Source organism: Trichechus manatus, unplaced genomic scaffold, assembly GCF_000243295.1.
Source record: "Trichechus manatus latirostris isolate Lorelei unplaced genomic scaffold, TriManLat1.0 scaffold00019, whole genome shotgun sequence".
Taxonomy (NCBI): domain Eukaryota; kingdom Metazoa; phylum Chordata; class Mammalia; order Sirenia; family Trichechidae; genus Trichechus; species Trichechus manatus.
Genome location: NW_004443955.1, coordinates 8,939,539 through 8,963,182, shown reverse-complemented (window position 1 = coordinate 8,963,182; position 23,644 = coordinate 8,939,539). Strand labels below are relative to the sequence as shown.

The 23,644-nt window shown below is 45.4% G+C and overlaps 1 protein-coding gene and 1 non-coding gene across 2 annotated transcripts in view; both read right to left on the bottom strand.

Annotated features, from left to right (window-relative positions):
• The window catches only part of TRPM1 (transient receptor potential cation channel subfamily M member 1), a 103,714-nt gene extending 88,718 nt beyond the window's left edge, over positions 1-14,996 (bottom strand). Inside the window, exons 1-9 of the mRNA XM_004372631.1 lie at positions 14,896-14,996; positions 12,709-12,904; positions 11,278-11,491; positions 10,469-10,593; positions 9,238-9,409; positions 5,848-6,022; positions 5,300-5,423; positions 4,478-4,550; positions 3,485-3,585 (exon numbers count right to left, since the gene is read on the bottom strand). Of these exons, the coding sequence (XP_004372688.1) occupies positions 3,485-3,585; positions 4,478-4,550; positions 5,300-5,423; positions 5,848-6,022; positions 9,238-9,409; positions 10,469-10,593; positions 11,278-11,491; positions 12,709-12,711 (987 nt within the window). The 5' untranslated portion in view covers positions 12,712-12,904; positions 14,896-14,996. The remainder of the gene's footprint in view (positions 1-3,484; positions 3,586-4,477; positions 4,551-5,299; positions 5,424-5,847; positions 6,023-9,237; positions 9,410-10,468; positions 10,594-11,277; positions 11,492-12,708; positions 12,905-14,895) is intronic.
• On the bottom strand, positions 3,346-3,417 carry TRNAC-GCA (transfer RNA cysteine (anticodon GCA)). The gene has a single exon. It is a non-coding gene; the product is annotated as a tRNA-Cys (tRNA).
• Positions 14,997-23,644: the final 8,648 nt, after the last annotated feature.

Below are 23,644 nucleotides of genomic sequence, written 5' to 3'. Positions count from 1 at the left end.
CTTAAAACCAAACAATAATTTAGCTTAACTAGTAAAGAATGTCTGTCTTGAGCATTATGCTTTTTTAAGCTCTATCTGTATGGAATCAACTTGACAACAGCAACTTGAAAGATTAGATAGGAACCTTAGGAGGTAGTGAGTTTATGTTAATGGAGTAACAACAGCTCAGAAAAGGAGGGTGAGAATGGTTGCACAACTTGAAGAATATAATCAATGTCACTGAATTGTACATGTAGAAACTTGAATTGTAGGAGTGTTTTTGCTGTGTATATTCTTGACAATAGCAACAATGGAAGAAAATAAATTATTTTTTAAAAGAGAGAGAGAATAGATAGTCCTAATGATGTGAAGGCATAAACTAGGGAGAAAAGAAAATCAGTTAGAAATGCAAGGAAAAGAAAACATTATCTATTTAAAGAAGCCATGGTCTGAATATGAAGCAAACTAAAATGTCACATAATTTTAAACAACGAATGAACTGTAGAAAAAGAGACTCTACCTGACCTTGATGCTTGTCGCATTTTCCTTCGTGTGACAGGTTAGTGACCTAGGATTACCTTTCCTTCTTGTTGGGTTAATCACACTGTTGGGCTCAGCAGTGAGCAATCTTCACATAACCACGGCAATGTAAAATCTGCTGGCTTTTCCAAATGTGAGTGAGAACTAATGATGGTTAAACAATGAGATGTGAAGAGAACCTTAAGAATGACTAAAGAGTGATGGTATGTAAAGTTAACCATCTCAGCCACGTAAAAGTAAAAGTGAATCTGATTGGATTAGCAAAGTTGAAGATGTAAGGGAAAGACGGAAGTGTAGAGCTGATAATTTTACCAGATAGGAGTCTAAAGTCGATGAAACAAATAGATGGTTAAGTCAGTCTTCACAGTTATAAAGGTAATCAATAAAAGAATTAAACACACAACTATCAAATAAGGGAGAGGCAAAGAGAAGATGGCAGTGCAAGTGAGCTGCTTCCTGCTGTTTCCAAGGCCTGGCAATCTACTTCCAAAACTCAGCCAATGAAAACCCTACGGATCGCAATGGTCCAATCCACAACCAATCATGGAGAAGGCACAGGAACGGGCAGCGTTTCTATCCATTGTGCATGAGGTCGCCTTGAGTTGGGGACAGCTAACAACACTATTCTTTCTATTCTTTTTCATTTGTGTAATTCAATAAATAACACACAGAAAATCTCCTCCCCCCATATCTTATTGCTTTAATATGCTCATCCTATTCTGTAAACTCATTGCACTAATTTGATAAAAAGCAATTGTTGTAAAAAGTGAAACGTGTTTGTGCAGCAATCTGGCAGACATGTTTTAAGAAATATGTTTTTTAACCCTGACATGAACTGTCTGGATACCTCCACCCCCTTTTTAAGCAGCAGAGTTCTTTTCGTAAACAAAAATTCACTCTGAACTCCAGTGTACAAAATAGATCAAAGAAGCTGCTTTGATTGAAGGAGGAGTAGGAGGCTTAGAACCACTCACCACACAGGCACACCACACCACTGCTTATCACACACATACCCCCAGCACACACACCTCATCACACATGCACACACACCACACCACTGCTCATTACACACACACACCTCATCACACATGCACACACACCGCACCACTGCTCATCCCACACACACACCTCATCACACATGCACACACACTGCACCACTGCTCATCACACACACACCTCATCATACATGCACACACACCGCACCACTGCTCATCACACACACACCCCTCATCACACATGCACACACACCGCACCACTGCTCATCACACACACACACCTCATCACACATGCACACACACCGCACCACTGCTCATTACACACACACCTCATCACACACACCTCATCACACACACATATCACACCACACCACTGCTCATTACACACACACCACCAACACACACACCTCATCACACATGCACACATACCACACCACTGCTCATTACACACACACACCTCATCACACACACCTCATCACACACACATGTCACACCACATCACTGCTCATTACACACACATCGCCAACACACACACCTTATCACACATCACAAACACATGCACACACACAGTACTCAACATGACACATAAATACATACACACCATACACAAAAACACACATCACACCACCCCTCACTCACAGATTATCACAGATCGCATACGTACTCACTACGCGTACACACGCTATTCAACAACACATACATACATACACACAAACACACCCACACCACACACATTGCTCAACATCACACATACACATGCACATACACACCACAACACACACACCCATGACACATACACACGCCAGTTTTCATGCATCACAAACACATTCACAACACATACACACACAGCCCACATACCCCACTCAACATAACATACAAATACACACAGATCACACACAAACTCACACCACACACATCACTTATCAAAGATCACGTATTCACACACCACACATACACACACACCTCACGTACACACCACTGCTCATCACATACACACCACACCACACACACTGCTTATTCTAGATAATATAGACACACCACACACACACACACTGCTCAACACAGCACAAACATACACACATCACATGCACAAACATACACCACACACACCGCTTAACACCTCACACACACACGAACACATTTCACACACACACACACTACACCGCACACACTGTTCATCATACATAACCATACCACACACAGACACACCACACATCACACACATAGCACAATCACCACACATGATACCCCTTCCCTCCCACCTACCCCCAGCTCTCTTGGCCTCTAGGGTTTCAGGGAACATCATTTGAAAAAACCAGTGCTCCAGATGGAAGCATTGTATGTAATTGCAATGCACTATTTACTTCCTTCTTTTTCTTTAAAAGGATAAAAACCCACTTTCACCAGCAATGAGAAAATATTTAGTGGTTAATTTCCTCAAGAATACTGGTTTGAGTCTGTAATTTGTGCCAATAGCTCTTACTTCTTGCTGGTTCCTTGAAGTTAAATAGCAACATCTTCTAATAATCCTAAAGGATTACACATTGGATCATCAGAAATCCTAGGTAATTTCACGAGATTCATGGCACAAGAACGAACATACTAATACAGCATCTGTGCAAAGTTACAATATTAAAAACCAAACCCAACCCACTGCGATCGAGTCGATTCTGACTCATAGGACAGAGTAGAACCGCCCCATATGGGTTCCAAGGCTGTAATCTTTATGGAAGCAGACTACCACATCTTTCTCCCGCGAAGGGGCTGGTAGATTCAAACCTCTGACCTTTTGGTTAACAGCCAAGTGTTTTAACCACTGTGCCACCTTAGGAAGGGGCACCTGGATTTGAACCAGGGACCTCTTGATCTGCAGTCAAATGCTCTACCATTAAGCTACACCCCCAGGGCCAAAGTTACAATAGGTGTTATGAATGGAAAACAAAACAAAACAAAACAAAACTCAGTTTCACCGGCCAGTGGGGCCCAAAGACGAAGATCTGGCTTCGTGCTATGTCCACGCGGTTCCAAGCCAGGGCCAAACTCAGCTGGTCTGGAGCCGATGCATTTGTTCCTGGAAAGGGGAAAAGCAAGAGCAAGTGTTAACTCTGTGCCTGGACTGCCGGGCTCAGCAGACGCTGGGCAGTGAGCATGGGCTTCCCTGGGCTGCCTTGGCGCTGGCTGGAACCCCAGCAGATGAGGCACCACTGCTTTTCTCTTGCTCCTGGATTGCTTCTAAGGCCCCAAAGCTAAGACCTCCCTATTCTCAAAGACCTTCCCAGGAGGGAAGTGGAGGCAACCTATTCCCACCCCAGCTCTGTGAGTCTCCTTGGGCGGGTCCTCATCTAAAAAGGGTGCTGCTCTCCAGGCCAAAGCAGAGCCCTGCCCAAGGGCACCAGCCACATGGCCCCCATGGAGATACACAGCACTGTCAGCCTGAGGGGGATGGAGGTCCATCTCCCCCTCTCTTGCCTCTCACAGCCCCAGTCTTGCTTGAGGCGAGGAGGATGTATGCATTCTGGAGCAGACCCCACCCCCATGAGTGCCGAGTGGCAGCGTGTCAATAGAGGCTGGGACGGGGACTTGGACAGAGCCAACGATGCTCTGACTGCAACTGATGCAAACATTGCACAGATGCAGTGACTGTAAATGAAGAACCTCTTCGTGTTTACAGTCTATGAGCTGAAAACCTCCATGAATCAGCTACAAATGGAAATGGGTTCTGACCTCATGGTTAGCCATCGTGGTTCAGCCATCGTGGTTGACTGGCACACACAGAAAATCCCCCCTCCAAGAAGCCCATCTCCAGGACCCTGCCATTCTGCCATGGTTTCATACTGAGATAGCTCCAGACTGCCTGCTGGCTTTCCAGTTGGAAAGGAAAGAGGAGACATTCCTGGTCACAAGTGAAACCCCAGGCCAGGCCAGTGTTGGAAGGACAGACTCACGGTGTCCTGAGAGCTTACCTTTCAGCAGGGCTGTCAAAATGGCCATCTCGATGTCTTGCTGGCCCTCGGAACCCATCCGAAACACGGTGACCTGAGAACAGGTTAAATGTGAGAGGACCAAGTTAGAGGCAAGCTGGAAACAAAAGAGAGAGTTGGATTGCTTTTAAAAGAACTTCCACAGAGAGACTTAATGAGTAATCAAATGATCCTGGGAGCTGACCAGTGTTAAACCAAATGTTTTCCATTTCCTGGAGTTACAGTGCTACTCTTCTTGACTTTGAGTCCTTCTCTGGGTTCTTGTTTCATGTTTACCCATTCAGAATCTACACGCCAACATCTGAATTGTCATTGGAGATGACAGAAACATCTCTACTCGGATATGAGATATTTTAGGAACTTTGAAGAGGCCATCTTATGTGTGCAACTAAAATGGCCTGACTTCTAAACACAACTGAGGAGGGACGGAGTGGGAAGCAAGTATTGCATTTGGAAAGTGAAATGACAGACCTTGGTAACCACACCTGAAAGTGTCATAGATGTCATTCTTCCCCAGTTCTTGAAATCTAATTGACATTGTGAACCTCAGAGTTGGGTCCGTGTCACCGAACGTTTACCTAGGTCTGAGGGCACCTTGGTCCCTCCCTGCACGTGCCTATTCTGTTCTTATCACATGGAAATTACCCGGCAGTCATCGTCAGTTTGGCATGGATTTGTCAACTGCTTCTTGGAAAACATGGAGCTCAAATATGAACAACTCCATCAGGCACACATGGGTGAAATTAGAAAGGAAACATAATTCTCTCTGTGGAGTGTGTTTGGAAATAAATTCAAGACACTTACGAGCTCTTTCTTTTTCATGCACTCCATTATAATTGCAAACAGCTGATGCGACTGTGTCTTGCTGTAATTAAATGTTTTCTGAATGGTAACTAGAAGCTGATCCCTGAGGGATTCATTTATTATCCTGTTCAAAGCAAATGCAAAAGGGAACAAAACAATATGCATTAAATCTCTCCGTTAATAAATTCAACATCTATACGTCCATCTGGCTTCTTTGATTTGAATCTTCACTATTGGAGACTATCCCAGGATAAGAGACAAAAATGACCCTAGTCAAAACTATGTTCATGCTTGTCCTAAATTCCAGCCTTGCTGAAAACCTTATAAGGGAAGATGAAGTTGGAAGAGACTGTATTCCACCAGAGAAAGAATTTCATACGAAACAGCATGCCCCCCACAAACTGAGCTGGGCAATGGGAGAGAAGATCTAATAAATCTTCTTATGCAAACATTTTTGGAATGTCTAAGCCTATCACTTAAGATTTTCTTCTTGGTGCAACCAGGAGGCCGTCAAAAACCCACCCTTGGTAAGATGTCAGAACTCCTACCCTCCTTCTTCACAGTACTTGTGCGCAAAAGACAGAATGTCCGAGGCACGTCCACTGCCGTCGCAAACCACCACGGGGACCGGAGGGTCTTCTCGGAGATATTCCAGGACAATGGAAACCACGTTAGGGCCCCCTTCAACCACGAGGCCCACGACGGGCACACCCTGCCCCAGTCCTGCAACACAAACCACATTCTCCTTTGGGACCAGGGTCTCAGCACCACCCCTCTCCTGTTCTCATTTCTGAAATAGGGTGAAGAGCAAAGACGTTACGACCTGATTGATGTTCCATATGGTGCTAGCGTTTAAAGGGAGGCTTGAAGGAATTCAGGCATATGTTGATTGTTTTCATTCTCTTATTTCAACCCGGTGTTACGTCCTCATTGGAAAGAACAGAATCTTAAAATCCAGAACTCTCTGAATCATATGTGGTCAAACTCTATGTATCGCTCACCTGACATAAAGGGTACTTTGAGGTGAGATGTGAGAAACATGAAAAGATGCTCCTTGCTGAAAAAATACCTCCCTCAAAGCCCAGTCCCAGTGTCTGAAATTCCCCCCTTGATGGCTGTGCCCTAAAGGGCGATGTAGTGAAAGGGGTTCTGGACCAGTGAGAGGAGCTCGATTCAATTCCCGTCCTCTCATGTGTAAGCCTTATGACACTGGGAGAATCACCAAGCTGCCATGAGCCTTAGATGACCACCTGTGGAAAGTGAATAATCACAATGCTTCCCTTTCTCCTAAAGGAGCAACAGAGATAAAATATATTTGGTTATCAAAGTATTTGGTAAACTTGAAGTAGCATATTGTTGTTATTAGCTCCATTGAGTTAGCTTGAACTCATGGCAACCCTGTGCACAACAGAATGAAATGCTACCCAGTTCTGCGCCATCCCCATGACTGGTTGTAGACTGGACCATTGTGATCCATAGAGTTTTCACTGGCTGATTTTTAGAAGTAGATCTCCAGGCCTTTCTTCCTAGTCTGTCACAGTCTGGAAGCTCCACTGAAACCCGTTCAGCATCATAACAACACACAAGCCTCAACTGATAGACAGGTGGTGGCTACCCATGAGGTGTATTGGCCAGGAATCGAACCTGGGTCTCCTCCCTTCCCCCCACATGGAAGGTGAGAATTCTGCTGAATCACCACTGTCCTTAATTGGCATATAGATATGGTGTATTATTGTTGTTGTTGATACTCCTGACTCCACTGACTGAAATAAGGCAGTGTGTTATCTGAGAGGTCAAACACACGGGCCACCATTAGTTCATCAGTTAATAACTTGTTCCCAGAGTCTGCCCTCTGTCTGTATCAGATGATAGGACGCTTTAGGAACACAATAGGAGCAGGCTAACTTTTGATGGCAGAACCAGCAGGATGGATTCTGGGAAGCAGGAGGCAGCATGGGGATTCAAGAGCCTGGGATTATGGAAAGGGAAGACAGAAGTCTTGAGAGTAGAAGAGAAGCAAAGGCATATTTGCCTACTTCACAATTTAACCCAACTGGCCACAGCAGGTCATAATCTAAGCATGTTTCACCAGGTGTCCGTTAGTTCCGGATGGGTCCAATGTTAACATATGGCAGGTAGGAGAAGTGTCCTTGGTCTCAGGGCTGAAGAAGGCCTTCAGAAAAAATCTGCTAGCGTAAGTTATGAGAAGATTTGAGAATTTCAAGTGGATGAATTCAGAGTTTCCAGTTTACTTCCATGATATATTTCTGGAGCCAGAGACTCTCAAACGTTTTGAAAGACTTGGCTCTCTCCTACCAGATAACTTCAGCTCAGTTCATTCAGCAAACATGTATTGAGGGTCTGCTTTGTGGCAAGCCTTGATCAGCAGGCATTGGAGAAACAGGGACAAGATGACATGGACGTGCCTTGGAGTCTTCCAACCCACTCCAGGCTTGGTATTTAGATCTTCAGGAATATGGTGGCCAAACTGCCTTCTTTTCTAGAAAGAGTAGAATTGGTTCTTCTTGGTTCAAGTGGACTCCCCGAAGCTCTGTGCTGTGGGAGGTGACAACTGAGCACCCCTTTGCTGTCCCTGCCCCACTCAGAGCCCTAGGCAAAGGATGACAAAGGGAAGCCCACAGGTCACATGGCCAGGTGAAGTTGGGCAGTGTGAAAACTCACGAGTCCAGAAAAATTAAAAACATGAGAACAAAAAATTCTGTCATCAGCCAATTTACCAATCAAGATCTGATTCTTGGAAATTCGTAACTGTTTGTAGTAGGCCATCCCCGTTCTAACCACTTGTGCAGGATCACAGTCACTTTAATTACGCTTTTTTTTTCTGCTGTTAGCTGCCATCGAGTCAGTCCCAACTCATGGAGACCCCATGCACAATGGAACAAAACGCTGCCCAGTCCTGCGCCATCTCCATAATCAGTTGTGGATCAGACCATGTGATCCACAGAGTTTTCACTGGCTAATTTTAGGAAGTAGATCATCTGGCCTTCCTTCCTAGTCCGTCTTAGCCTGGATGCTCTGCTGAAACTTGTTCAGCCTCATAGCAAACGAAAGCCTCCACCGACAGATGGGCAGTAGTTGCGCATGAGGTGCATTGGCCAGGAATTGGACTCGGGTCTCCTGCATGGAAAGCGAGAATTCTACCACTGAACTACCAATGCCCCATAAGTATGCTTTATAATGACCAGTTTTTCAGGCCTAGATTATCCTTCACAAGATCTTACCAGTAATGGTAAAAACAAAATATTCTCTAAGATCATTTAACAATTGTTGGACAAAAATAATTGTTAAAGTATGAGTATGTTCCAAGAGATTAAGCCAGTTATTTTAATTCTACTAGTGGTTATTATTGTTCCATCTGGTTGATGTTCATTTCTTTCTCTCCAGTTTGGCTCAGCATTTCCCTATGGCAGTTCCCCCCAGAGCTGTGCCACCCGGACCAGGGCTCCTGTCTCCCTCCTCAGAGGTTTCCCATCGGGCCTATCTTAGACTGGGTGACAGACTCAGAGCTACAGAGATATTTAATGATCACATAATATCCATCAGCTGATCGAAGGAATCATACTAAGTCTAGGAGGGTGAATTTTTTTCCTGTTAAAACATTTAAAAAATACCTACACTAATTACAGGGAACAAGAAATATTGGTCAACCTGGTGGGCCATCCCACGACAATCATTGAAGGGTTGTTTCTTGTGTCAGCCCTCCTTTTAAACTTGAGGAGTCAAAACTTAGCTCAACAGATGCGAATCAGTAGGTAGTTAAGGTCTAGGTAAGCCATTGTCTGTGATCTAGGGAGAATCAAGATTAAAGCTTTAAACACCCAGAGGGATAGGCAAGGAGCAAGCCTGTGGGCAGTTTCCTTCTCCGGGGTTTTCAAGGCGGTGGTGCTGGTCTAATGGTAGTGCCCGTAAGAACTTACTTGTGTTGATCTTCTGCAGGGAGATGTGCTTTTCCAGCTGCCTGCGCAGCTTCACCTCGGCGCCATACTTGCCCAGAGTGCCATTGTCGGCCAAGATGAAATGAGTGTGTGAGCTGTTGAGCACAGAGAGCTTGCTCAGAGGGTTGGACATGGTCTGGTACACTCTGGTGACCTGATAAACATGAACCACACAAATTAGAGCTGCAGAACTTAGAATAGGACTAACAGGGGAAGCCAGTAGAATAGGTATGTTCATGAGGATTGCTTCATCTAATTGAGCACTTCAATCTATTCTCATGCTCCTACCCTACCTAGTGAGGGTGGTTTTCTAATTGTTATGGTAAAATGGAAAAAAAATCAAATTATTTTTATTAATAACAACCTTGCATTTTAGATAATGATGACCCAATGATTGCACTTCTGGGCATTTATCCCAGAGAAATAAAAAACTTACGTTCATACAAAAACCTATACACGAATGTTTATGGCAGCTTTATTTGTAATAGCTCCAAGCTGGAAACAACCTAAATGTCTTCAACAGATGAGTGGTTAAACAAAGTGTAGTACCTCCATACCGTAGAAGACTACTTAGCATTAAGAAGGAACAAACTATTGATGCACACAGCAACATGGATGACTCTTCCGAGAGTTATGTGGAATGAAAAAAGCCAATCCCAAAAGGTTATACTATGCTTTTGTTGTTAGTTGTCATCTAGTCTGCCAACATTCAGGGCCCGACTGCTAGCCCAAAGGTTAGCAGTTCAAAGCCACCCAGAGGTACCTCGGAAGACAGACCTGGCGATCTGCTTCTGAAAAATCACAGCCTTGAAAACCCAGTGAAGCAGTTGTACTCTGCACATATGGATCGCTATGAGTTATATACTAAATGATTCCATTTATGTAACATTCTTGAAAGGACAAAATTATAGAAATAGAGAACAGATTAGTAGTTGCTAGAGATTATAGAGGGGGTAGGAGGGAAGTGGGTGTGGCTATAAACGGACAATTTGGGGTGATGGAAATGTTCTGTATCTTGACTGTATCAACGTCAATGTCCCGGTGGTGACAGTGCGCTGTGGTTTTGCAAGACGTTGCCACTGGGAGAAACTGGGTAAGAAGTGCATGGAATCTCTCTGTATTATTTCTTACACCTGCATGTGGATCTACAATTACCTCAAAATAAACAGTTTAATTTAAAAAAATTGCCAATGTCTGGAGAGAAGACACTTACATCCCTTCTGACCAAGTCTTCCTTATTCTCCACGATGCCCCATGGAGCAATCCCTATAGCACAGACTCGGCCTCGGGACTTGGAGGAGTGGTCTTTCAAGGCATCCCCGACATGGCTGATGACACCTGTGAGTGGCCATAAGTCATATTTTTAGACCCTTCTATTACCCATCATACCACCGTTCACGAACTTTAGGGACACCTTCTCTTAGCCCCAACACTCTCTATGCAACAGGGCAGAGACCTAATGATCTTCACCGGTTAAAGAAAGCACACTGAAAGTCTGACCTCATGCTAAGCAGTGCTCCTACACTGGCTTCTAGAAAAGGAAAAATCACAACATAACTCGAAACAATTCTGCAGAGATTTCCTCTACATGTTTCCAAGAGCAAAAGGCAGAAGTAATTGAGGTCCCTTTGGCCTTCTTTAACTGCATTTAGCTAAAATTGACAGCCATACTGCCTGGCATTTTACTTAACCTCTCTGTGCCTCAGTTTCCTCTCTCATAAAATGGGGAAAGATTTGTCAAGAGGCTCAGTAAAGAAAATGCTTGTTCAGGGCTCATTTCAGAGAGTGGCACCGGGTGGATGTTCCAGAAACATTGACCATTATCATTATTATACTTGCTGCTTAAAAATAGGAACCATACCAGAATAAAAAAACACTCTACTGCATAAAGATTTCACTTGTGTCACAAACATTATCAAATGCAATGGCTTTGGTGTTTGATCTTAATTATCAGGAAGCTCTTTGGGACCCATAATGAGCTCTCTGTATGTATATTTACATAAAGGGAAAGACTGTTCTCACCAGTGCTGACTCCCCCAGTGAAAATCCAGGCCCCAGTGGTCATGGCCGCCTTGATTAGGCCTTTCCCAAAGACCTGCTTCAGCTTGGGCTGCATCTCAAAGTTCTGGAGGCCTCCATGCACAGATATTAGGAGCTTGGGGAGTTCCAGCTGCCAGTCTTTCACCATGAGATGAAGCAGCGAATCTGGTTTGGTGTCATAGGATACGCGGATATACTGCAAAATAGTGTGTGATGTTAAGCACTTGTTCTGAGTTTTGTTTCTCTTGTCAAAACGGAAAGTGCTATCACTCATGTCCTAGCAAGAACTGTGTGGATAAGTGAATGAAGAGAACCTTAGGGTTGCCTGATTCAGCAAAATAAAAACGCAGGACCCCCAGTTACATTTGACTTTCACAAAAAGTTTTAGTGTAAGTATGCCCCGTGCAATATTTGGGACATAAGTATCTCACTCTTGGCTTTGCAATGAAATATCTAGAAAGATTTCACCACATCTCTGACAGAAGACCCAGGTACCTGTGGCCTTACGCTAAAAGATTATCTGTTGTTTATCTGAAATTCAAATGTAACTGAGTGTCCTGTATTTTACGTGGCAACCCTAAAGTTGGGAGAGTCGATTCTAAAGCTGGCTCAGTTAAAGCCATGTCCCAGGGGACTGGACAAAGATATTTTTGGGTCAGTGGCTCACTGGCCAAATTGAGTGGTTACTGGGAACAGGGATCATGGACCAGCCTCCGGACTTGACCTTCAACTTAAGGGGATGAAGAGGTTAATGGTCAGATGACTTGGCCCCTGTGAATTGATTCTTTGTGTCCATGCCAATATGTAGGGTGTTATTCCAGAAGAATGGAGCCCTGGTGGTGCAGTGGCTAAGAGCTAGGCTGCTAACCAAAAGGTCAGCAGTTCGAATCCAGCAGCTGCTCCTTGGAAACCCTATGGGGCAGTTCTACTCTGTCATGTAGGATCACTAGGAGTCAGAATTGACTCAGCCATAACAGGTTTGGTTTTGGGTTTATTCCGGAAGATCATATGTTGTAGTATTTAAGCAAAATTGGATTTTACCCTCCAGAGACTCCCCACATTTAAGGAGGTTTGCAGGTCCACACATTATCAAAAATACCCCAGAATTTCTCTCTCATCACTGGAGTTGGCACATGGTGGCAGGGTTGGGTTAGAGTGTGGTTTGTGGATTCAGAGCTTTGGTATGGATTTAAAGGACATGATATGTTCTTTACAGTGGTGTCCAGTTTCCAAACCTCACGGGTAAGAAGTCATGTGTGCAGATGTATCTCTTGGCTTTGCAAAGAAATATCTGGAAAGATTTAACCATGCCCCTGAAAGAAGACCCAGGTACCCGAGGTCTGGGGATGTGGGAGGCTGGCCTCTGATGAAGCTGTGGGCTCAGTGATGTCCCACTTCCTAAGGGCCTCTTACCATGGCTTTATTGGAGTACCCGCCGCCCTGGAATTCAAGAGTCCCATATGAGTCGGTTGGGTAGCTCTGGGTGTGTTTGGTGACAGACCATTTTTCGGGCTGAGTCTCCACCTGTTTATTTTCGTCTCCATTTTTGCTGGGGGTTAAACTTGGCAGAGGAGGAATATGCTGGTTGGTGAGCTGGCCACAGCAACACCTGAAAACAAAGGCAAACCACGGTCTTTCTATAACATTCCCCCCGCATTAGCTGAGTTAACCTGAACAGGTGAGTTGCACCTGAACAGGGGCATACTAACCCCTGGGAACAGAAATGCCAGATAATCAGTGCATATCTATTTACATACCAGTCTATTTTAAACACATTGGGTGATTGTCCTTCCGTACTAAACATATCTTCATTCTTTTTACGTCTTCACAACATCAACATGGGCATTAATTACTGAACATACTGTGAAAAGTACAATCATTCCCTCAGAACATTTGAGTTGATCTTCCATTAAATAGTCAAGACTTTCCGATATTTTCTAATTCTTCTTTTGCTTTGTAAAGCATTTCTCTACACAGTAATATTGAAAGTATATTTCAAAAAGTACCAATTGTCTGCTTTTCTCCCATTGGGTCATCATCTACCCCAGCTTGGGGGATCTTGTTCTACAGCGTCTCCCCATGACTTAGCCAGCCTCTTGAGCTCTGGCTGTGGGTTCTCTTTCTAGTCTTCTCTGAGCGTATTCTTTGGCCTTGTGTCAATTTCCTTTCCTAGCAAGCCCAGGTTTTGGTTGTCACTCAGTCATTTAGGCTGCCCTATATCTGAGTGGACTGGACCCACCTACAGCCTGAGATGTCTGTTGGGAGGAACAGTTGTAGCCTGGAGTGGTAAGTTTTGACAGCTGGAATCCAGGGGTAAGCGCCATCAGGGGAGGGCTGGAGCCCGCTTCTGGACCTGAGGGGCCCTCATGGGCAGTCATACTCACCAGTGAGTGGGTCCAGAGAGCCTGGATGGAGGTGGTGAGATGGGGAGTGGAGCACTGGGGATGGAGCCTGCTTGGGAACTAGAGCTGTGTCTTTCCTGGCTCGATGGGTGGTGCGTATGTGTGTATGTCTGTGTGTGTGTGGTGGTGCTTGCCACCCATGGCTCCCTGGGGCTAGCCTGCAACTCTCTGCCTTCATTTCTAGGCTATTTTCTTGGTGGCACGGGTTTTCTGGCCCTGGCTAGAGAACGCGTGAAGCTGGCAGTGGGGTGTGAGCCCCTGATGCCCTTGCTGCTCCCTCTGTTACCCGGCCTCTTGGCTCTGTGTGGGGGGGGGGCGGACTGTGGCTCTGGCAGGGGAAAGAGGAGCGGCATAGACAGGTTCTGGATACCTCTGAAATACGGAGGGGCATTTGGGTGTAACAGAAGGGGAGACTTGGTTACCACCAGCGTTGTCCCATAGGGCACATCTCACCTTGAGGGTAATCACGGGCCTCCAGGAAGGGAGGGGAGCCTTGGGGTGGTGGGTGGAGAGGAGCAGTTGGAGGTATGGGGGGCTATGATTGCACGTGTCATATAAATTTGAACCAGATCATCTCTAGGAGTGTCAGTGATCCCACCTGGGCAGATCCACATGGCACGAAAGTATGAATAAATTGCCTCCCCCAGCCCAGTCTCAGCTGTGTCCTCAGAGATGAGAAGTTTCCGCTAGATTCATCTCTGAAGGCTTGCGTGGTTTTAGGAGGCCTTCTGTTCAATTTCTGATAGATGCTGATGAATGAAATTGTCCGACATTTTGCGTACAAATCAATCCCTTTAATGAAGTTATATCTACTTCACTTATCCACTCAGTGCTTTACTGTGATAGAAGTTACCTCTCGTCTAAATGTATTACAAAGCACAATTGAAGAGGCCCAGAAGACTCTGGCAGTCTGCAAAGCCCTCAGCATCCTTGCCTCACTGAGACTAAGGGAAGCTGTGGGCCCACCTGGGTCTGAGTGCCCACATTAGAGGTGAATGGTGGGTAGCAACTCTCTGCCGAGGATGTTTGTGCATCTTAATAGAGGAGCTCATTAGCCCCAGTGCTTCCTGGTTAATGACTCATGTGGGGGTAGATTCTGGACACCCTTCTTGACTCCTGTTCCCCTTCCCACAAACACAAGACCACTGGTGGGCAAGCCCTGGTTGGGATAATGTCTTAATTACACCTTCTAATGTACCTGTTTGGGTCTTTAGCGCTGGGAATTACACAGATACATTCCCGCTTGCAAAAAGTTCTCTCGATCCAAGATTTCTGACCCTGGAAGAGAAAGAAGTGGAAGCGAGACAGATATATTCAGAAGCCATCGCCAGAGTTCACCCTTTTATGTTTATAAAATGACTCTGCCATTAACAGGAAGTTTTCCCGTAACACTGGAATTATCAATTGTTATTAGTTGCCATCAAGTCAGCTCTTATTCATTATGACCTTATGTACAACAGAATGAAATGCTGCCCCGTCATCCACCATCCACATGGTCATTGGTAGGTATGTTTCAGTTCATTGTTGTAGCTATTGTATTACTTTCCAACCCAGTGGGCACATCTTCCACCACTATATCGGACAATAAGCAGTTGTGATCCATAGGGTTTTCATTGACTAATTTTCAGAAGTGGATCATCAGGCTTTTCTTCCTAGTCTGTTTTAGTCTGAAAGCACTGCTGAAACCTGCCCACCATGGGTGACCCTGCTGGTATTTGAAATACTGATGGTATAGCTTCCAGCATCGTAACAACACGCAAGCCACCGCAGTGGGACAAACTGCCAGACAAGTGGTGGGATATTGGAACAGCCACCTCCCCTGGTTGATGCAAGTCTTTAAGGATCTCAGCTCTCACTCCTTTTAAGAGAAACGGCTGGATTCAGCACGCCTCCGAGGAGATGGTGCAGATAGACCTTCTCTAGCATGAAGCACCTCGCCTCTGTGGCTGTCCTGACCCTCAGCCTGGTCTTTCCTCCTTCCGCTTGGCTTGCTTGGCAGAAACAGCAGCAGCTTGTCCTCAGCCTTGGCGACCCATCCCTCACACCCAGGTACTCAAGAATCCCAAGGGCCATTGATTTGTGGATAATAGTACTAATGTGGCTTCTGTCATTTTAAAGTCATTTTCAACTATAAATTTCAGTTGGGTGCTTTTAAAAAGGACTAGTACCAATTTCTGCCGAGTCAGTTCTTAGTTGCTGTGACCCCATGTGTGTCAAGTAGGACTGTGCTCCATAGGGTTTTCAATGGCTGACTTTTAGGAAGTAGATTGCCAGGCTTTTCTTCTGAGGCACCGGTGGGTTGACTTGAACCTCCAGTCTTTTGGATAGCAGCCGAGTATGTTAATCATTTGCACCACCCAAAGGGGCACCTTTACAGGGGAAGGAAGAAGGAAAGGAGGATCCAGATAAGGAAAGGCTGGTGCTGCCTTCAGAGCTAGTTTCAAAAGGCCAGTGGGCCTTCTGAGCCCTGATTATTTCAGGAATATTTACTTCATCCTGGCTGCCTTCAGAATCTTCCTTTCCATCCTCCACCCCCAGGGCAGACGCAGAGTGGAGCTCCTCCACCTGGCGTGCAGCCCTTTGTATGAGTACAACCGTCTTCCCAGGGGGACCTCCCAGCACGTCCTTGAGTGGAGACTCTGAGGCCCCTCCTGGCCCCTTCCTCATGCCTACGTTATCAGACTTCCTGTTGCCATTCCCTCTGCCTTCCAGCCCCACCTCAAGAATGAATCCTTCCTTAAAGTCTGGCTCAATGGGCTTGATCTGCATGGAGCCTTCCCTGGTGGTCCTTGGGTGACGGGAGCCCGAGAAGGAGCTCCCAGGGCCCCTCTGCTCCGCCCTGAGGAGAAGATACTGTGCCAGCTTCCGGGGTGCAGTGGGTGCTTCATAGATGTTTGTCCCATGGATGAATGGATGGATGGATGGATGGATGGATGGATGGATGGATGGACAAACAAGGAGTCCTTGCCCTAGACAAACTTGTGGTCATCACCACATGCAGAACCTCCGTTTGCCTCCAGATGGTTGAAATAATGGACCTCAAAGGAGCACTGTCTGGTCACTGCTCACCCAGCAAACTTCAGTCATCACCATGCAGCATGGAGGATGGAGCGTGGTTGTGAGCTCTTCCAGACGAGGCTGGAGGAGACGAGGGTGAGTTTAGCAGAGGGAAGAAAGGACAGAAGGACTCTTTCTTAGGAAATGTCTGCCCTTTGTAAGGAAACATGTATTTAGAGTGGATAATCTTGAAATAGTCAGAAGACAGAAAAGGAAAATGCAAGGCCCCTAAAATAGAAGGAAACATTTTCTAGAGTTGGCAAATGAGTCAAAGCTGCTCAATTGCTCTTTTACAAAATCGAGATAAATTTCCCTGCCAATGGGACTGCAGGAATGGCCCAGCTCATCCTGCCGCCTTCCCAAGAGCCAGATGATTTCTGAATCTCAGTTGTGTAACCAGTAAAACAGGTGCACTTGTCCGTGAGTGTTAGATGACTGTGCATATAAGGTGCCTGTGTCCTGCCTGGTGTGTGGCTGTCGGCATACACATGAGCGTGTGTGTGCTGCTTGTTTAGGAATTCAGGAAGAAGTTTCCATGGTGTCTGATGGTTTGATTCCCTAAAGGTGAAAAGATCAAAGTAATGCACTTTGATTTAGTATCTGTAAACATGAAAACATTGTTTTCTGTGGTATGGTGTGTGCGGTAAAGACTTTTGCCGTTTTAGCCATGTTGAGTGTGCAGTTCGGTGGCATTGATGGTGTTGCAGTGCTGTGTGGCCAGGCTTTTTCATCACTGAACAGAAGCTCAGTGCCCCTCAGGCCGCGATGCTCCCCCGTACCCCGCCCCAGTCCCTGGTTTTTGTTGTTGCTAGCTGTTGTCGAGCTGCCCCGACTCATGACGACTCCGTGCACAATGGAACAAAACGCTGCCCAATCGCGTGCCATCCCCATGTTGCACATTGGACCATTGGACCATTGTGATCTGTACGGTTTTCGTTGGCTGATTTTCGAAAGTAGATCACCAGGCCTTTCCTCCTAGTCCATCTTAGTCAGGAAGCACCTCTAAAACCTGTTCAGCCTCATAGTGACATGCAAGCCTACACTGACAGATAGGTGGTGGCTGTGCATGAGGTGCATTGGCTGCGAATTGAACCCAGGTCTCCTTCATGGAAGGCAAGAATTCTACCACTGACCCACCAGTACCTTCCCAGTCCCTGGTAGCCACTAGGAAACTTTTGTTTCTACGGAGACAGAGAGAGAAAGAGAAAAGACTTGGAATTGCATGTACACCGAAGTCAGCTCCAGCAGGTTGGTGCCCTGGGAGAGAGCCCGCTGAGAGCTGGTGCTCAGGGAGCCCTGGTGTGAATGCGAGTCCCTGGAAGGGACAGACAAAGTCCGCAAGTCTCTTGCTTTGCTCTCAAAGACCCCATCTCCTCCAGCTCTCCAGGACCCCCATGCCATAGTATTTCTACAAGCGGACTCTCTAACTGGTGCTCAGATGCACTGAACGTTAATTTTGTAATTAAAAATTCAAGGTTGTGAGGAAACGGGTACTTGTCTTACATCACTGCTCGGCCTGTAAGTTGGTACAGTATCTACGGAGGGCAATTGCCAATAATTTATCACAATTACAAATCGAATAACCTTTGGCCCAGTCAGTCTACTTCTAAGATTTTATTTTACAGATATGCTTGAACACATGCTTATGACTATTTCTTGCAGTATTGTTTGTGATGTGAAAAGGCTGGAAATCACCTACTACCTGTCAGCAGAGGACTGTTCTCTGTGTTATGGAACACTCTCCCATGGGATAGTCTGCAGCTATTTTAAAAAGTTATATATATATTAAAAAAAAGACGCTCTCTGTGTCTCATTAGGGAAACATCACCAAGTTATAAAACCACCAGTTGCTGCTGAGTCCCACTCCAACACATGGCGACCCCACGTGTGTCAGTGTAGAACTATTGTCCATAGAGGTTTTAATGGGTGATTTTTCAGAAGTAGATTGCCAGGCCTTTCTTCTGAGGCACCTCTGGGTGGACTTCAATCTCCAATCTTTGGCTTAGCAGCCGAGTGCGTTAACCATTTGCCTCACCCAGGGCCTCCTCCCATAGCTCTACCACAGTAGTAATTAAGTGGTACTATTTTTTCTTTTGCTGAACCCTAATTTATCTATAGCCACTTGTTGAAGATATTTTTTGTGCCAAGGGCTGCACTGGGTGCTGTGGGGACTTCTGAGGAGATAACACCAGGGCAAGTACAGTTCACCATCGGGAAATGTCGGATGAGGGTGGAGACAGTGCATGCCCATGGGGCTGGCAGCTTGAGGAAGACGAAGGAGGTGGCGGAAGATTCAGCGTGGAGGCCCTGCCTTATGCCAGCCACCGCGGTGTGGCCCTGCTGGCTGTACCCACGGCCCTGACTTGTCCGCAGTCCAACTGACACCCTTCATGAAGGGGGAGACTTGGGCTCACAGCGGGAAGGAACGGCCCCGCATCACAGGTGCCCCCAGTGATCTGTCTCCCAGGATTTGTACGAGACAGTGAGTGAAGACAGCGGGAAGAGTCTTCCCAGGGAGGCGGAGCAGTGAGGAAACAGGCAGCGGGATCATGTGCGTGGTGAGTTTGGGGATGAGGTGCCTGGGGGTTCCGTGTCAGAGTGTGGTGGACAGTGATGGTGGAGAGAGGTTGTCCACGCCACTTGGGAGCCCGTGATCTCCTTTGATTCTCAATGAGACCTGGCCTAGTGTGTGTTTGTGTATTTGTGATGTGTGTGTTTGTACGATGTGTGTGTGTATAATGTGATGTGTACATGAGAGGTGTGTATGTGTGTGGTGTGTGTTTGTGGTATTTGTGTATGTGTGATGTGTTTGTGTGATGTGTGTGCGTGTCTGTAGTGTATGTGTGTGAAGTCTTGTGTATATATTGTGTGTGTATGTGTGGAATATGTGTGGCGTGCGTATGACGCGTGTGGTATGTGTGTGTCTCTGAGGTTGTTTGTGGGGGCTGGCAAGCACAGGGAATGAAGTGGTTTTTCGCATGTGAAACCTGGAGAATCCTAACTCAGATCTTGGAGAAACCATGGCGGTCAGAGCATCACATCCTTGGCCACTTCCTGGTCTCCAGGGGAAGCACCGCAGGGTGGCCTGTGACCAGGGTGTCTAGATACCCGCCACCCCTACTCCCAAGGCAGCAATGCTGATTTGGGGGCTCTTGTGTCTCTGTGCAGGTCACCTTCTACAAGGGCTGCAGTGACAAACTGTTGCCAAAGGGGGCCTCCCCAGCGAGGTCATGTCAAGGACCTGAGGCCACATTCCTTGCTCCACAGAGAGTCCTGGCCCGAGCTTTGCACAGAACTTCCGGGTTTCCGAGCTTCAGGAAGGACCCAGGAGTCCCACCCCGCCCAAGCCTTCCTGTGGAGACCCAGTGTCGGCTGGTCACTTGGCTTCCTTTCGAATAATGGGAATGGCTGTAATTCAAACCTTCCCCAGAAGTCTTCAAAAAGCAGCACCATACACTTTTCTCTCCAAATAATTTAACAGCTGCTTGAAAACAACATTGCTGGCCTCAGTGTCTGGTGCTTTTGTGTTAATAAGAGGAAGGCAAGCAGCTCAGAGGCATAAACACGGAACAGCCAGTCTCTGAAGTCTCTACCCCGCTCTCCTGACATGGATTTAATTACCATCCAGTGCAAAATGACTAAGTTAGAGCATTTGCTTCTTCTTGGAGAAGCTGGGAGAGCATACCTGGTTGTTTTGCTTTAAATCGCAGAGTTTACAGTAGTTGGACTATATGCCTTAGACTAACGACAACAAGAACGCTAAACAAAAACTGAGCCCCAGAGAGTAGAATACTTTTCCACAGACACATAGGATAGCAAACCTGAAAATGCTTTATGCGTGTTCTGGGACTGAGCAAATAAATCAGTATACAGAGTTGTGGATACTGGGAGTTGGGTTTCCCATTGTCTGAGAGGGTAGCTGCAAATATGGAAAGCGGGGAAGGTTAGAACGAACATGGAGTGTTGGACTGAAATTGAAGTTATTAGTCTGAACTCACTGTAATATAGAAAGAGACAGATATAAAAACAGATATAGGGGTGTGTGTGTGTGTGTGTGTGTGTGTGTGGTGTCTCTCTCACATACAAACCATAATACATTATTTATCTATTGCTGCATATCAAATTATCCCAAAACTTAGTGGCCTAAAACAAGAGACATTTATTGCCTCGCAGCCTCTGTGGGTCAGGAATTGGATGCAGCTTAGCTGGGTCATCCACAAGGCTTCAGTCGAGCTCTCAGCATCAGGGGGGCTATGGTCTCAGCTGAAGGCTTGGCTGAGGAGGATTAGTTTCCAAGCCACTCATGTGGTTTCAGTTTCTCGCTGATGTTCCAAGGCCTTGCTACATGAGCCAATCCACAGGGCAGCTCAAAACAGGGCATCTGACTTCCATTAGAGTGAGTAAGTGCAGGAGGGAATGCAAGACAGAAGCCATAGTTTCTTTATAACCTAATCTGTGAAGTTACATCTGATTACTTTTGCCATATTCTACTCATTGGAAGCCAGTCACTGGGCCCCCCTGCCCCCCGTACTCCAGTGGAGATGCTTGAAGGCAAGGATATCAGGAGGCAGGGTCATTGGGGGTCATATACCTCCCACACATATACATCTGTGTTTGTGTGTGTGTGTGTATACATACATATGTTTCCTAGCTCTATCCAAGGAAAGGGCCTAGAAGCAGTAACACCTTGATAGCAATGAGCATATCCAGTGCTCAAATCTTGGTTTCTAAATACCATGCTCTACTAAAAGGAAGCAGGGCTCCTTTTGAGAAATGGTTGAATCCAGGGCTGGGGCAGGGAAAATACAAGACGAGCCTGGAACATCTCGTCATGCCAGAAAGTAAGGAATTATTGACTTTTGACATGGGAACAGATCCAAAGAACACAAGAGACACTTTGAAGTACTCCCATTGGTCTTATCTGTGATAATTTGAGCATGAAAATAAATAATAAGTATAAATAACTATAACCCTTTGACTGAAATAAGGATGCATGAGTCCACACTGATATAAATAAGATAAATGAATGAATGAATAAATAAGTAAATGAGAGGCAAAGCTCTTTCTTACAGTAGAAAGCCATCTAATAAAGGCAGAAGGAATGATGGAATTAGAAAATCACCATTTTGGCAGCCATTAAAAATCTCTAATGATTGCTAAGGTGTGGAAAATTCTGAAGAGCGACATATAGTTATGTAACCTCAAAGTATCTCCCTTGTTGTTATTGTTAAGTGCCATCAAGTTGGTTCTGACTCATAGTGACCCTATTTACAACAGAACGAAAACACTAGCCATCCTCACAATCCTCCTTGCTATACTTGAGCCCATTGTTGCAGCCACTGTGTCAATTCATCTTGTTGAGGGTCTTCTCTTTTGCTGAAGCTCTACTTTACCAAGCATGGTGTGCTTCTTCAGGGACTAATGCCTCCTAATAATATGTCCAAAGTACGTGAGACTAAGTCTCTACATCCTCGCTTCTAAGGAACATTATGGCTGTACTTCTTCCAAGACAGATTTGTTTGCTCTTCTGGCAGTCCATTGTATATTCAATATTCTTCACCAACACCATAATTCAAAGGCATCAATTCTTCTTCCGTCTTCTTTATTCATTGTCCAGCTTTCCCATGCATATAAGGTGACTGGAAACACTATGGCTTGGGTCAAGCTCACCTTAGTCCGCAGAGTGACATCTTTGCTTTTCAACACTTTAAAGAGGTCTTTTGCAGCAGATTTTCCCGATGCAATACGTTGTTTGATTTCTTGACTGCTGCTTCTGTGGGTGTTGACTGTGGATCTAAGTAAAATGAAATCCTTGACAACTTCAGTCTTTTCTCCATTTATCATGATGTTGCTTATTGGTCCAGTTATGAAGATTTTTGTTTTCTTCATGTTGAGGTGGGATCCATGCTAAAAGCTGTAGTCTTTAGTCTACATCAGTAAGTGCTTCAAGTTCTCTTCACTCCAAGCAAGCAAGGTTGTATCATTTACACATGGCAGGTTGTTAATGAGTCTTCCTCCAATCCTGATGCCACATTCTTCTTCATATAGTCTGGCTTCTCGGATTATTTGCTCAGCATACAAATTGAATAGGTAGGGTGAAAGGATACAACCCTGACACACACTTTTCCTAACTTTAAATCACACAGTGTCCCCTTGTTCTGTTCGAAAGATTGCCTCTTGGTCTATGTACAGGTGTCACATGAGGACAGTTAAGTGTTCTGGAATTCCCATTCTTTGCAATGTTGTCCATAATTTGTTATGATCCACACAGTCCAATACCTTTGCTTAGTCAATAAAACACAGGTAAACATCTTTTGGTATTCTCTGCTTTCAGCCAAGATCCATCTGACATCAGCAATGATATCCCTGGTTCCATGTCCTTTTCTGAATCTGGCTTGAATTTCTAGCAGTTCCCTGTGGTTGTACTGCTGCAACCGATTTTGAATTATCATCAGTAAAATTTTACTTGTGTGTAATATTAATGATATTGTTCAATATTTCCCCCATTCTGTTGGATCACCTTTCTTTGGAATGGACACAATTATGGATCTCTTCCATCCAGTTGGCCGGGTAGCTGTCTTCCACATTTCTTGGCATAGACAAATGAGCACCTCCAGCGCTGCAGCCGTTTGTTGAAACACCTCAACTGGTATTCCTTCAATTCCTGGAGCCTTGTTTTTCACCAGTGTCTTCAAGGCAGCTTGGACTTCGTCCTTCAATACCATCAGTTCTTGATCATATGCAACCTCCTGAAATGATTGATTGTTGACCAATTCTTTCTGGTACAGTGACTGTGTGCATTCCTTCCATCTTCTTTTGATACTTCCTGCATTGTTCAATATTTTGCCCATAGAATCCTTCAATATTGCAATTCGAGGCTTAAATTTTTT